General features: G+C 28.0%; 2 protein-coding genes across 2 annotated transcripts; one reads left to right on the top strand and one right to left on the bottom strand.

Annotated features, from left to right (window-relative positions):
- Positions 1-853: 853 nt before the first annotated feature.
- On the bottom strand, positions 854-10,917 carry LOC111026740 (OTU domain-containing protein 5-B-like). Its single transcript, XM_022304871.1, has 9 exons — positions 10,478-10,917; positions 7,591-7,703; positions 7,204-7,381; positions 6,679-6,834; positions 6,199-6,355; positions 5,909-6,126; positions 5,292-5,411; positions 5,046-5,229; positions 854-4,986 (listed from the first exon to the last, which is right to left on the bottom strand). Exons 1-9 carry the CDS (start codon positions 10,586-10,588, stop codon positions 4,829-4,831), a joined length of 1,395 nt encoding a protein of 464 aa, XP_022160563.1. The 5' UTR covers positions 10,589-10,917; the 3' UTR covers positions 854-4,828.
- Positions 10,918-11,255: 338 nt separating this feature from the next.
- Positions 11,256-13,997, top strand: LOC111026741 (translocon-associated protein subunit alpha-like). Its single transcript, XM_022304872.1, has 5 exons — positions 11,256-11,696; positions 11,785-11,958; positions 13,186-13,445; positions 13,509-13,788; positions 13,938-13,997. The coding sequence occupies exons 1-5, from the start codon at positions 11,645-11,647 to the stop codon at positions 13,988-13,990; spliced, it is 819 nt and encodes a 272-aa protein (XP_022160564.1). The 5' UTR covers positions 11,256-11,644; the 3' UTR covers positions 13,991-13,997.
- The last annotated feature ends 3,264 nt before the right edge of the window (positions 13,998-17,261 follow it).

Below are 17,261 nucleotides of genomic sequence, written 5' to 3'. Positions count from 1 at the left end.
TGTCAAAATTCGAAATTCAAACACTTATAAAAAGATATGGGGGATTTATGCACAACTTTTTATTTTATTCCAGTCCCTAATAACAAATTATGAAGAAATTCATATTAAATTTATATGTTTTTTAAAATATGAAAAAAAAATCAAATTTTTAAATTTCCTAAAATATATTACTCAAAAACCGTCCAACCATTTTAAAAATCATAGCATGCATAAAAAATGCTAATTTAGGTGTTTGTTTTTTGAATTACTAGAAATTAAAAAAATCTATTTTATCAAAAACTGGTTTTTGCTTAAAAAATGTACACTTTTTCCACATTCTTACTGAGAATGGAATTTTTCATTCTCCCTTACCCACAAGTAACAACTAGATTCACTATCATGCAATAAAAGATATTGATGTTGAAAATCAGAGCATTTTTACTGTTCCAAAAGGCGATGATGGCCACAAAAAAACACATCATTAAATACTTGTAACATCAATACATTCATCATTGAGCTCAGAATCTAAAATTGATTGTTAAAATTTGTAAAAAACAAAAAGGAATTTTTAGGTCACTAGTAAGTACATCTTTATATTTAAAAATGTATGCACATTGCATTAAATTCAAAATCTCCAAACCTTCCAAACCTAACCAAGTAAAAAAAGATTTTTAAAAAATGGACAAATCAATGTAACACACTGGTCTAAATTATTTATTTAATAACACAAAACACCATTTTGAATTATTTTTTCAAATGTTTACTTTATTTATATATTTTGTACATACCAAAATATGGCAAATATAAGAATTTATAAAATACTGCCAGTGACTTAATGCAATTTACAATACATAATTAATAATAATGAAAAATATTTAAACATTTGTAATTTATTTATTCAGAAAAATAAGAATATAGTTTTTATAAAGGCTTTTCTTCCTAAATACAGTATTACAGTGCAATCCAACAGATCTTGTCATAACAACAGGATAGATTATAATAAAGGGTTCTTTAGAACTCTGTACATGTTATATAGTAAATACGTGTCACATAAAATTTGGGCAGAAATATAACATTTAACTATAAATACTATTGTATGATTAAAAATGATTAATATTGTGATGTTTGGAACTATACATAGACTATCAATACATGACAAATATCTCAATAATTACATGATAAAACAAGAATTACGTTTCATTTATCAAAAATACACGTGTCTCTAGAAAAATGTATAAATAATACTAACTTATATTATAATCAAATAATTATTACAATCACAATCATAAATTATTGTTTCTTGTTCATATTATAGAAATATTTAATATATTTCAGATAAACAAGATTATACAGTAATCTGTATTATACTTTCAATACCATAATTTAATTAAAGTGTCATTTATATCACACAATTGAAAATATGTTGAAAAATAAGCTTTACATCTTTATTAAAAACATTTATGCCGAGTGACACAGAACATTGATTATTTTAATGGTTCACTAAAATTAATGGATCAATCATGGGCTATTAAAATTATTTAATCATACTTTCATGTTTAAGGGATCATTAGATCATTAGTGCATTAAAAAATTAGTAATTGTTCATGTAACCTGGCATATAAAATTATAGTTGCTTGATAGTAACATGATTATTAAATCATAATTATGTATTAATGCAATGTGAGTAACACTACTACAATTTTAAATTCACTGCATACTAATGTTATAATGCATACATAGCTTAAATGTTTGATATTTTAATCTCATATAAACAAAGTACATACAAAAAGCTATTTACAAACTGGAATTAAAATAAGTGATTTCTATAAACTCTCCGTGAAACAATCATTGCGAGTGTATAAAGTAAAATGTAAAATTGTCTATTGAATAAGCACTGAATAATTAATTTAATTTCAATAGCACCTTTTTAAAGTGTCCACAATGGTAACACGGAAATTCATTTCAAGGTAATAGGCTTTTATTTTGTATAATATTGCATACCTATTTTGAAGTTTTAAATATTTGGCATATTTTGGAATAATCAAGCATTTTAAATTTGTTTAAGTTATTGTTAACAAATGGTTGAAAGTTTTAGTGTAAGTGCCTACCAATTTTTTTTATGACAATCAAAAACAAAATTTGTTTAAAAATTTAAAAATACCATTTACATTTTATAATATGATTAATATTGTTATATCTTATTAAAAAAGTTAGACAGCAAAAATAATGCTTGTAGTAGATTTGTATGTTTTTATTGCATTTAAAGATTTTTTTACTTATTTGAGCAATTTTAGTTGCATATATATTCTAGTGTTTTCTTAGTACATGCACTCTAAAAGCCCTGAATATAACTGAATATAAAGATAAAACTAAAATTGGGCTATTAAGGCAGTGCTTATGAAAAAAAAGATAACATCAACATAAAGCCTAAAAAAAAAAGACCAGATTCTCGTGCAAATGCAACTTTATATTGAGTTCCAGAATCTATAGAAACAAGTTATAAATCCGAATCAAGCGAATTAGACTAATTTGAACAAATTTATATTTTGCACGAATATGTATACATTTTTTAAAAAGTTTTGAACACCATTACCCTAAATATTAAAGAACAAATTGGACAAAGTTTGAATCATATATTGGCTTTTTTACAGGCAATGACCATGTGCACAGCTAGTATACAATAAATGGTAATGGAAATATAATTTTACATACCTAAAGTGAAAAAATTGTTCATTAATTCAGTGGTTCTCCATCTTTTTAGTACTGCGACCCAAATTTCAGTTGAAAAATCTTTCGCGACCTACATTGTTTCACTTTTCAAAAAGTAGTCAAAAACAAAATTTGTATCATATAAATATGTATACATTTTTAATAGGTACTTAGTTTTTTATAAGTTAGTAATTAATATGAGTAAAATTATAGTTAATATAATTAAAATGTACTTTTAATAATGAGGTACCTATCACACATTTTTTGGAATCTATAAAATTCACAAAAAAAAGTTTGAGACCCACCAAAAATTGACTGACGACCCACCAGTCGACCCACACTTTGAGAAACGAAGCTCTAATTCATAAATTACACATTTTATACTCGTCAGCATTTTAACTGCAAGTTGATCAGATATTTGGTGCACAAAAATCCGGTCCTTACCTATAAAATATTAATTAGAGTCAATTTTAAATTGAAAGATTTAGAATTTTTAATGCAATATTAATACATTTTGCTTAACTAAAATCTAAATGGGGGTCGTCCCCAATTATTTTATCTTAATTGGACTGTTCGTCAAAGAGTACAGCAAATGTTTTAAAAATACAGAATATTAAAAAATATTTAACTTAGGTGGATAAAAATCAATTAAATTAAATAGGACTACATACTTTAATCTACCATGACTCATGAGTAGCTTTCATTAAGTTTTCATTTTCATTAAGTCAAACAATAAATTACAATATTATGTAATATAATAACTCAACTACATTATTTTTATTAAATCTAGGGTGGCCCACTTAAATGAACTTATGATAATACTTGAGTTCTTCTGGTTTGTTGCAACCAACATTGACTTAACCCGATTTAATAAATTACCGAAAGAAAAAAGGAGGTAACTTATACATCTATAATTAATGACTAAAGGAAGTCGGGATCAATTCAATATCATGTTGTGATCAACCTGTTAGCCACCCTTGATCTATATAATACATTAAAATGATGTGTGTTTGTTAGAACTCACTGATCACTAAAGTTTTGTAAAACAAAATCATTTATTCTTATCCAAATTTTTATTACTAAAAAATTAGCTTGATCAAATGAAAAACAATTTAAAATTGAATATACTCAAGTATTTTATAAGAAATTGTACTTGTTTGCTATTATTGCCTTGCCACCACTCAGTATAAAATTTATCACCCATACAATTTATCTATCACTATGCCATTGTTTTTTAAATTTACTGCCACACGTCAACTTTTAAATAAACGTAAATAGTATTAATGTATTCTTTAGGATTAATAGCAGCATAATTAATAATTAATATTTCATAATAAATACAGAAAATAAGGACATTTCCTAAAGAGATTATTAAATATCAAATATTTTAGAAGTATTTACCATTTTCCATAAATATATCACATATTAAACTAGGCATGTCAAACTTATACTATGAACAGGGCTAAATATATTGAATAGTTGACTATGCAGGCACATTTACTGTGCACATAATTTATCAAAAAAACACATTTCAAACAAATTTTCAATTGTATTCATCATTTATAACACTATACAATACTCATTCAATTACATTTTATCAGAAGATAATACAAAAAAGTAATGATGTATACCTCTTACTAACATAGTTGTGACACAAAAGGAAAATTGTATAACTTTTATTATTCATTTTTTTTTCAATAAATTGTTCATTATAATTGCTATCCACAGGCCATAACAAAATAAGCCAGATGCCACATGCGACCCGCGTGTTTGACATGGCTGTACTATACTAACCTACATGTAAAATATTGAGGTATAGAGATATCAAAACTTTAGATTAAAGTATGCTGGCGTAACGTTGCCAGATGGGAGGATGATAAATTTTAAGTGGTTAAAAAACAAACGAGTACCTTAACTATTAAAATTAAAAAAATTATTTGAATTTATAAATGTAAAAATTTGATTGAATGAAAAATATGTGAACAGTGAAATAACTTTTGAGGCCACCCGGGCAAGATATAAAAGCTCATGATAGATTAAAATAAAAATAATTTTCAAATAAAAACCGCGAGAAAAATTTGTTGATCTTAATAATAATGCATAATGTATATCTTATCAACATTATCATTGTTTTCTAATTTCATTGAGAAGTAGATGGTTTTTCTGAATCATATAAATATTTCTTATCTCCTTCTTCTTTGTGTTCATCACGTTGTCTTTTTAAACTATCAAGGTACTCTTGTTGTGAAGTAGCCAACACTTTTGTTAGGATACCAATATCTTCCCATTTTGACATGCCTTAGTGATAAATAAAGTATAAGACACAGTAATAATTTATGCAGCTAAAATATATTTACCAAAAAGATGTGGAGGTAATGTGACAAATGTTGGATTATCTATTTCTGAACGATCTCTACGAGGAGATAAATTAGGTGGAGTTTTAGGTCCAACTGAATATCTTGGAGGCGAAGTTCGAGATTGATATGATTTGATAATAGATGCAGAAGTGGCAGTTGATGTGGCTGACGACTCTTTATCATTCTGTAATTATTAATTATTTTAATAATTTTAATTGTAATCAACATTTAGATTTGTAAAATCACTTTATTTCTTTTTTCGTTATCTTTTAAAAATTGTAAATAACTTTCACGTGCTATTTGTTCTTCAATTGTATCATTTGTGGCTTCCCAATCTGTAGCTCTGAGTTTATCTTCTAACATTGTCTGTACATATCAAAATTATATTATTATTGCATATACATCAAAAAATGTTAAAACATAATGCTTCTTCAAACAAAAATGAATTAATGTTTATAAGCTTTTTTGAAAAAATGTTAGTAATTAGTAACCAAAACTCAACTTAAAACTCAAAACATAAAATAGTAATTAATTGAATTGATTATTATCTATTTAGCTAAAATTAAGTAGTGATTTTAATAAAAATTATTATATTCAAGACACTAACGCTAGGTTGTATAGACAATCATATGACATTTCATGAATCAGTGCTAATGGTCTTTTAAACATGATTTAATGTCCCACGGTTAATCCATTAAATTAATCAATTTTCTATGCAACCCAATAGTAACAATGGCTCTTGAATAATAATAATAAATATTTTTAATATAAGACTTTTTTGGCATAATTAGTTGTTATAAAGTATCAAGTATAAGAAATATATTTAAAATACTTTTATCCGTAAAATGTTATGCGTAATTTACCTGTTCTAACATGTAATCTTCGCTTTGGCGAACAGCATCAGTCAACAATTTTTTATCGGCTGAACCAGGTGAAAAACTTGGTAATCCTAATCCTATACCAATTGTTGCTTTATGTGGATCTACAATACTGTTATAATGACTTCCTCTTTGATAAGACAATCTTATCGGTGGATTAGAGGACTCTGATGTGTTAGCTCTATTGAAAATGTTTATTGGTTCTTAAAAAAAAAATAATAATAATAATATTTTAAACATAATTTATTAAGAACTTCAAAGTTAAATTAATTTACCAATGTCATAACAATAAACTTCAATTGGGCGGTTATATAACTCAGACATAGCATGTATTTCCACATGGTTTCCATGAGTCCGATCTAGTCTTTTACGAGCAATATAAGTGTTGAAATCTTCAGTAACATACTGCATATAGTAATCTTTATTGCTTGACTAAAAAGTAATAACAATTAACTAAATAGTTTTTGTGTAAAATTAAATGCATGTTAGACATTTAGGAAGTATAGATTTTAATTTAATTCAAAAATTTGAATCAAAGGAAGGAATAATAATAATGTTCATATTTAAAAATAATTGGCGCCGACTAATTTAATAAAGTAGAATATTTATAATGAAAAAATCCAATAGCAATAGAATTTTCAAAGAGAGAAATGAAATTGTACCATGATTAAAAAAACATTAAAAGTTAGATTTAAAATAATATAGTACAACAAATAATAAAAAAAAAGATTTGTTCCACTATAAAAATTACTCACAACATAATCCATGCATTGTTTACGAACTATATCATGCATATCTTGGTCGCCATATAATTGATCTGATACAGCTCTAAATAGACATGCACCGTCATCTTTCATTTGTTTTAAAATCAGATCACATTTTTTCAGCTCTTTTTCAAAGATACGATCTTGCTGAAATTAATATAATATATGTTGTAAAGTATTAATTATTCAAAACTTAACACAAAATATTTTTCAAACACATTTACACAGAAACCTTCATAAAATTTTCATTATTAAGTATGACTAAACTAAATGTTATTTCACAATTTATGCCTAAGTATTATAAATGATAGCAGATAACTCTGTATAATAAATTTATTTGGTATTCGATAGAAAATATTTTATGTGTAAATCAAAAATATAAATATAAAATGTATTTAAGTATTCATAATCCATATATAATATAAAAACATTGTAACTACATACAGAACATATTAAGTACTTGAAAATAAGTTTTATTTATTTTTATATTAGATATTAAAATCAATCTATAATTACCTCAGCCCATTCCATGTCATTAAATTGCTTTGGAATTTCGCCGTATTCATCCTCACTATTATATCCACATTTTTCTGAACTGCAGTGACCATTCAAGTCGGTGGCTCCACACTGACAAGTACCAGGACTTTGAGATGATCTATTGTCTCTATCACGACCTTTACTACTTCTTGTATTTCTTAAAATTATTAACCACTCATTAGAAAAGGCATAAGAAAGAATGTATTGTGGATACATATTATAATCAGATACAATAATATCGACTTAAAAGCATGATTATAATGGACAACATATACAAAACAAATATTTGACCCAGCGTAGGATTTTCTTGGTTATTTAAAAATGTACTACTGAAGTAGTGGATAATTACTAAAGTACTTTAAGTACCTGTGAGGACTACGGTGAATCCTGCGTTTTCCTTGTTTTGAACATAAAACATTATCAATATTTTCTACAGACCATCTTTGTGGAGACTTGATTCGATCATCTAATGTGTTTATCTGAAATATTAATGATAGTTAATTAATATTACATTAATTTACAATCCATTTATAATTTTATAGATAGATTAAGAACAAAGGAGGCGTGTTGCAATTTAGTAGAAGTGTTGAGCGGACTGCCCAATATTGTTCAAAATATTACTAGTGCAATAATCGATAGTGGTTTCTAAAAAATAATTTATGCCTTTGTTTGTTGAATATATTTAATTGTATACTTAAATTATTTACTACTGTCCGAAGTGACCACCTAATTTCAACACACCTTCATTCTTTCAAACCAAATGGCCTTCGATATTTATAACTAATCTCTAGCATAGTTCTATCCAGTTAAGTAGTATTTTGATTTAGTAATAATATAATATAATATTTTATTATTAAACTCTGTTCTTGAGGGTAGTCTATTGAAGATCACAAGAGTAGCAGAGTACAAGTTAAAACCGTTTAATTATTATGATTAATCTATAAGGTAAGTTATTACTACACCTATAGTAAATAAAACTAATAATTTTATTTAAAAAATTAGAGATGACTAACTACTTTGCGATTCAAAACTCCATTACTGACTATGACAATAATATAGGTACACTCACACTTTAAGTTTCTGTGTTCTGTTAACCTAAGAAAATTTGTTGAGTGAGGCTTAATCGATAATGCTGAGGATATTGCGGTATGTTATTAATCTTTAATTTGTTACAGAACATACATATTTATTAATATTTAACTTTTGGTACACAAGATCCTGCTATTATATATATTATGCATGAATAATTTTAAACATATGAATACAATTAATACTTAACCTGATTCTAAAGTTCTATCAATTGATAAAATAAACATATAAATGATCTTTATATCAGAGTTCTCGAAATAAAATTACAGTTACTTAAGACTCATTAGTCCAGGGCTCGTAAGTTCATGCACTAAAAAATGCATAAATAAGGATGCATTCATGCACTAAAAATTGGAAAAAATGCATTAAAAAATGCACTATTATAAAAATTCATGAGCAAATTTTAAAACAATAAGAATATATCCTTTCATTTTTAAAATATTTTATTCCTTTTAATTTTTATACATTTAACAATCAAAATTAATAAAATGAATACTTGTGAAGTTCATATAATCATATGGCTTTGTCATCGTTATCAATTTTAATTAGATAGTCATTTTCTGTCTAATTTGTGTACACCATTATCCAGCACCTACAATGAAAACATTTAGAATGAAATATTATGTATTTGACATTTTCACGACTCGTACAATTAAACAACTCATCGGCGACTGGCGAGTGCAAGAAAAATATGCCGTACCAATGCACAAAATTATAGATGCGGGTTAGTAAGAGACATTACACACGTGTACATGCCTGTACAGGTATCGTTTTGACGACAGGCTTTGTATGGCGGAAGATGGTAGTGATAACATTGTTTCGGCTATACTAAGTAAAACACATAAAATCTAAATAGATAAGTACTACAATACTATGTAGTCACACTAGAATAAAAATAAATCGGAACACTATCATTCAGTAAGCTTTTTTTATGAAATAATATGCGAAATAAACTCTAAGAAAACGATCATATGCCAAATATGCCTTTACACCCAAAACATGCAAAAACATGCACTTTTAAACTTTATATTACTATTACTTTTGTCATGAAACGGATCTGTATCTCAGTTAGCATGTTTTCCTGTGTAGCAAAAAAAACATGCAGATGCATGAACTTACGAGTCCTGCTTATTACTATATCTAGTCAATAAAACTGTTAATTTTCAACTACCTATTAATGGCTATTATTGTAAGCCTTAATAAATTCATAACTTTGTTGCAGCTTAAAATAAATGTATTTCTACCTAGTATTTTTTTATATTATACAATGCCATGTGAATAAGCTAATAAAGACATATTTTAAGTTACAATATGATATGAAATAAAAAAATAAAATAAAGAATTGTCATGCAAAAATCTAGTGATACGTAAATACTTTACTCAATTATTTCTATAAGTAATTAATTAAGCAAATGTTAACTAATAATAACTATTATATGAATAAGGTATATTATGTAGGTATAATCAGAGCTAAATAAATACAAATATAGATAGGTAAGTACCTGACCAAGTAAAGAATTTTAAGTACTTCTAACAGTAGGAGAAAATAAATACATATAACTGAATTAGATTCAGTCAAATTAAAATAAGTACCTATTAAATTAGCTGTGTATAATAAAATGCATGCAGTTCATTTTTCTTAATTATTGATTATGATTTCAGTAGCCATATTAATTGTACATTTAAAAAATAGTCCAAAATATTTTTAACATAATTTTGTCAAAGATAGTATACAAATCTTTACAAAAACACAAATAAGTTATTAACTTTTGAATTTCAAAATCAAATAGATATGTAATTTGTTACAAGAATATAATATATGTGCCAACCAAATCCAACCATAACCTTCAGGTTCTAAATTTATTTTTACAAAACATGAAATGAAACAAAATCTGAACTAAATTGTAAGCAACTAAATTTGAGTTTCACAATGTTTTTAATATTAAAGTACAGTGCAAAATTTGTCGAACATACCTATTTATTTTTTTTAAATTTGTTTATATAATATGATGTAACTTTCTTAAATCTCACTACCTATGACAAATATAACTAGTGGACCTAAATTAAAATATAAATTCAATAGGAATGGTAATATTAAGCAAACCACTTTATTTTAATATAAAGCAGAGAAATGAATATAATAAGTCAGCAGATTATTTTTTACTTGAGAATGAGCTTGAGCCGTTGAAAGAGGTAAGGCATGCCCGTGTGCACTCGACGAGGGTTCACATTCTTCCGAAAGGGCCTGAGCCTTTTTTTTCGATAAAACAGTCATGTTAAAACAACTATATATGTACAACAGTAAATAAAATAATGAAACAATAACACCTGATCAGTTGAGTGAAAAAAAATTAACGATATCAAATACTAAAGTCGTGATGATCGCGACTCGGAGTGTCGGAGTGTCGATATTGGATAACACGTAAATACGCAACTCGAAACAATAAAATATGTAAATCTAAAACGATTACAATATTATTTTAAAACTATTACGATGACTACCGACTGTTGAACGACACAAGAATAATGTAAAACGTAGGTGGTACCCATACAGCCATGTAGTATGTATATAGTATATATTGTAGTGAATACATTAAAATAATATTTTTTTATTACCCATTTGTGTTCGATGAGAACTGATAGTCGCAGTTTATAAAAAGGATTGTGTGAGGACTGATAAGGGAGACGGTGACATGATAACGAACCATTTCTATGGACCACGATGTAGCAGGCTGGTATTACCTACATTGTGCTATGGACGAATGATCAGTAGTTGACCGCGGGCGAGTAGGGACGTGGTATTGAAAGAAAAGTATCGATACTTTTACTTGGTATCGAATCGAATCAAAATACTGATATGAGTAAAGTATCGAAACAAAAGTATCGATGTGAGTAGGTATCGAAAACCCGGGGCTAGTAATCCGTGTTCATTGTTCATTGTTCGTTCCACGGTCTTAGGTTAGGTTCGAAAAATCGTAACTACACATTGAGTAATAGACGGATACGGCGCGGGCTCTTGTGCATGTAAAGCCGCGTACACGCTTGTAACATTTGCGCTTAACGTTACCTAACGTGCCCTTCGCACTTACTTGTCTGGTTGTCTGTGCACAGCACCATCGATCACGGTGATTCGTGCCGTACTTTTAACGTTTCCCCTGATTTTTGTCGTTTCCGATATAAACCCGCCTGTACGTATTATATAAACGTGGTAACTGGTTGCAGTTCACCGACCGGTCACTGACTACTTTCATCCCGTCGTCACTCAGTCGTTGCTCTCTCAAAGTTCGAATTTCGTTACCCTGTGCTGATACGTCCTTTACCTAACTCGAAGATGGAGTTTAAATGGATGTTGCTGTGCTTGTCCCTACTAGCCGTGTCCATAGGTATTGTAGTTGTACCTATTAGTACCGACGACTGTTGTTTGGCTCGTTTTTCAAAAACCTGACCTAATTACTACGTGTGTTGTTATAGGTGTCGTGAAGGCTGAAGACGAAATCGACGCAGACGAAGAGATGATTGTTAGCGAGGACCAAGGATTAGTCGAGACAGAGGGTGATGAGTCTACAATCGAAGACTTAGAGCCGACAGATGCTGACACGTATTTGCTGTTCACCAAACCAGTGTTCGAGGAAAAAGCCAGCATTGGTAAATTACTCTTAAAGCTAAACAGTTTCGTATAGTTCTGTAAATAGATTTTAAGTTTCTTGGTTTACAGCATCGTCATCAGAATATTAGATAGTAGTATTCATTAAAATACAAATATTGACGTATTGTGTAAGTCATAATTTTACACTAGTGTAATAATTTAATCTGTATCAACTTTCAATTCTTACTAATGTATAAAAACTATAAAAAATATAGTTGAGTTGTGCACATGTTATGAGTTGTAATATCAATAGGTACCTATTGATTATTATTGATAACTAGGGCTAGGGACTTAATAAAATATGCATTAAAAAAAATTTAATTCTTTTACAAAATTGTCAAGCCAATCAAAAGGTTTTGGTTTAGGTCAAGGCATTTTTTAATTATTTTATTATGGGCTCACTCGAAAGAAAAAATACAAAAAACGCACAACACCAACTGTAAACTTTTACTATTCACGAGGCGGTCTGGTCTCTATCTACAACTAGTCATAGTCTATAAAATGTTTTTTTGGTATCATTATCCGCTTATCGCCTATCGGGAATTACGAGTGTAACAATAAGTAACAATACAATTATAGTGATAGGCAAGAAAAATGCAAACATTAATTTTTAAATATTTATATCCGGTACAGAAAATTTATTTAAAATTAACTTTTTTTTATAAATTTATAAAACTTACTCCTTGTATGTTGTCAAATATGCACTAATAAAATTAAAAATGGTCAAATACGCACTTATAAATAAAATATGGTCAAATATGCAAAATATGCAACTATAAATTTTAAATATAAAATTGTATTGGTATGAAACAAATTTCTATATTACTTAGCTATGTTTTGAATGATTATTTAAAAATATGCAAACTCCTAGAAGTCCCGAGCCCTATTGATAACACTTAACATTATTGAATACTATATATTTGAGTGTAAATGTTGTACCAATTAAATGTTAATTAGACAACAATTTTAACATTTTAAGTATTATTTTGTAAATAGTATGAAAAAACATGATTGTATGCAATTTTGTTCAGGTAGTTATCTGTAAAGACACATTGTAAATAATCAAACAAAGTGAATGTAAACAATTGTCATATAAAATACAAAATCATAAAAAATTAACCATAAATATGATTGATAATACTACATTAAATCGTATATTTTCTTTTTATTTATTTGTACCTATTTTTTAATTGTATCATTACTAATGTGTTTAATTTTTTCATTAGAATTACCAGCTGGTCGCTTGTCTGAATTTCTTGTGGGATTTACCAATAAAGGATCTAATGATTTAGTTTTGGAAACTTTGGATGCTTCACTTCGCTACCCCATGGATTTCAATTTCCACATTCAAAATTTCACCACCGTCTTGTTAGAGAAAACCATTCCACCAGGATCCCAGGCTACTCTTGGCTATGCCTTTATCCCAGCTGATGCATTTGCTGGACGTCCATTTGGACTTAGCATCAATCTTGCTTATAGAGACTATGTAAGGTTTTTATTTTTACTATTTATTTTATAATTAATGATTCATAATCTTTTATTTATTTAGGAAGGAAAACAAATGATTAGTAAATTATACAACGATACTGTTAACATCATTGAAGTTGAAGAAGGTTTGGATGGTGAAACTCTGTTTTTGTATGTCTTAATGGCTGCTGCGTGTGTTCTTCTTTTGGTCGGTGGACAACATTTTCTATACTCAGTTGGCAATAAACGCGTTGGTGGTGGTGGTCTGCCAAGTCGCACTAGAGCAAATTTGGAAACTGGAACAAAAACTAGCAAACAAATTGATATGGACTGGGTTCCTAAGAATGTTCTCAATCACCTAAGTAAGTTTGGTTTTTAATGATAAAATTAAAAATTGGTCATTTAAAAAAATGTTGAATTTTGGAAGTTAGTGTTATTGAGGTTATGAATATTGTAGAAATTTCTACTAAATAAATATTAATATTCAAATGATTTTTTTGTTACATTATAGATAAACAAAAGGCACAAAGTCCGAAGCAAAAACGCGTGAAGAAAATAGATTAATTGAGCAGAGACTTAAACTCATTCATTTTTTTCCCAATGAATGTTATTAACTATCAAATTCCTCCCTTAGAAGAAAATTAAATTCTAAAAATTGCTGTTGTAATTCCATCCGATAACATTTTGAGAAATAAGAGTGCATTTCTAATGTATTCTATTTTTGTTACATAAATAGTTATTATTAAATGTATAATTTTGTTTTATAACAACAACTAAACAAAATAATATGTGTATGTTTAATATCTAATTATGTTTTTGTATAGATCATTTTTTTAAATAACTTTTTTATCATACAGATACATTAATAATTTTGTGTTTGTAGTTTATTAATTTTTGTGAATACTATAATTAAATTTTATAAATTATTCATACTTGTATTATATACTTATTCTGAAAATAAATGTGTTTGGACAAAATCAAATTATACTTGTCTTATAGGCCCGTTTCACCAGCACTGCCACTTTCTAATCTTAAAATCTAACCTTGACAGTATTTTGTACTTCTTTTGAACAACCAAATTAAAATTCCCCCTCCCCCTTCCTCACTGGCCACCATACCGTATTTTTCGTTATCGGCCGACTGCTATTGTTATTATGTGAATATCGATATACAAATTTACACGTATAAATTTATTTTTACAGATTTCAACTCTTTAAAATCATAATTTTGAAAAATTCTTTCTCAGTAGAACTTGAGATTATAATAATTATCTATCCTCAAATTTTCAATTTAATAACTTAAATAGGTTCGGCCCTGCGTCGATTATTGCTAAAGTACAATTTTCATTATTTATAGAGATTATGTACTTTATTTTGTACACCCCCCAAACACGAGAAAACCCAATTTTCCTGGAGAAATCTCGTTAGGTTAGTTTTTTTGGGGAAGAGGGGATTACAACATTTTTTTGGCTGTGCAAAATAAAGTACATGATACTGTATAAGTTAAATTTCAATTTTATAATAATTGGTTAATGACCTGAGCTACCGCTACGTACAGGTCTAAGAGTGACAAGTGGTAATTACAAAGCATTTACATATAGATCACTGGGAAACACGTAAGACCGGCGACAACAAAAAAACATAAATGTTAAAGTTTTAAACTTGTAAAAAAGGCCTACAAAGGCATCCTACATTCCCCATTTCCCCCTTGTTTCAGATTATAGGTATAGGTATAGGTTATTCTGGTTTATAATTCGGATGATGCTTTATGACAAGTAAGCCATAAGGCGGTAGACGTTGAGGCACAAGTCCCCCAATAATTTTAAAAGCTCCTAAGTGGCCTCATGTTACCTATATTTTATGATTTTAAAATCAAACTTTGTTATTACTAATTATCATTAAATGTATTTAGCCACATTATTCAAGCGTTAACAACTGTTAAGTGAGCATTTCCCAATTATTGAGTAAAAATGTAAAATGGGCTTGCAGGTAACTGCATTTCCTAATTTCAACTTAGACACTTCATTATTATTACTAAGTAATTTGACATTGCTTCCAATATTCAACAACTTTAGTTGAACCTAGTTTTCCTGACTGAAATTAATAAAAACTAACATACCTATGACCTATCCGTTAGAGTTTGATTATGATTAATCAAATAGTCAAAATATATACCTACTTAGTAATATACGCTGACGCCTGACAGAGGGCAGACCGTCTCCTGTCAGCATCGTTAGGTAGTCGTTTTTATATGAGTCAACACTTTCAATGGAATTCAAATTAAAGTATTTAACACATCTATTAAAGCCTATAGGTAGTCATATAAACTTATTCAATGATGAGTTAAACTCATAAGTCATCAACTACTGTTCAGAATTATCGAAGAGTTTAGAGAAATAGCCTAATGTATAAGACTTAGATACTTGCCCACTTTTTTATATAGGTACATTTATTGTATATTATATTAGTTACCAGTTACTAATACCAACCAAAGAATATAATACCTACCTATCGGCCATAGGCTATAAAACTATATAATGATCATGATCATTGATGGGTAAGAATGTAAGATACTCAAAAATCAGAATCGCGATACCTACTAGTGACTAGATACTTGGATTTGGAGTACCTATCGAGATAGGTACTAGATACACGATACTTACATTTTAAGTATTTAGATAGGTACTCGATACATTTGAAAAAATTAGTCATAACACTCATAACTCATAGTCTACGACGTATAGGATTTGTTTTAAATTTTATTTATACACAATTAGGTAGGTTGTGAATCTAGATAAAAGCATTTAACTTTAAATTTCCAAATATTAGTTACGTATTAATATATTTTAATGGGTCAATCGTTAAATTAAATAAATAATTAGTAATAAAAATAAATTACAGATATCATTATAGTAATCTAAATCTATTTAAAAACTATTAATAAATAACAACTGTTTTGGAGATTAAATTCTAAGGTAAAAGTTTTAGTTTTCACACAATACAAAAAATAAATTGGGTAGGCTTGGAAAATATACCTACTATAACCAAAATATATTTATTTGTTTGCATGTATCTGAAAACAATTTTAAGTTTGCTGGACCTGTTGACATTCGGGGGTCCATAAAAAAAAATACTGTGTTTACATGACGTGACATACCCATCGATGATTATTTATACATTATACCCTACCCTTAAGTATTTATCGCGGACGCCATTTGAGGGGCCAGAATGTACTGTATGAATACGCACAAATATATAAACTTTTGAGTTTTTAATTTTTTTTTTTTTTTTGGGGGGGGGGGGGTTGCTTAAGCACTAAAGTCCCCCCTATTTGTACCTATGATTATATGTCACCCCTATTTTTTGTGCGTCTCATTGGCCTGAAATATAATTTACTAACAGGTCGATGCATAAAATATAAAATGTATTAAATAAAAAGAAAAGCTCATAGCATAATACATATGGACTATGGTCTATGGAGGTAATGTTTATTTATTATTTTGCATGACAAAAGCTATTTCCTCCTTCCAGCTTTCCAATTTTATGAATTCATTAAAAATATATAACCCTTCAACCACAAACATTCATGAAATATATTTATTTTCTATTAAGTATGATAAAAAAAAATAGACCAGCTAAAATTTGAGCACCCCTATTAAAAAACGTATAGGCGTCACTGGTATTTAGATGTAAATAAAGTATAGATAAGCCCCTACTTAGTACTTAGTTTATTATTATTAAAATCTTATAGTTTTTTTATTTAACAACGCCATAATTTAGCACAATCATTAAACTTTATAGAATGAATAACTATAATAAGTTACAGGGTGGGTAAT

This window comes from Myzus persicae, unplaced genomic scaffold (assembly GCF_001856785.1).
Source record: "Myzus persicae strain clone G006 unplaced genomic scaffold, MPER_G0061.0, whole genome shotgun sequence".
Lineage (NCBI taxonomy): Eukaryota > Metazoa > Arthropoda > Insecta > Hemiptera > Aphididae > Myzus > Myzus persicae.
Note: the sequence above shows the minus strand (reverse complement) of the source record. Positions and strands in the feature narration are given on the sequence as shown.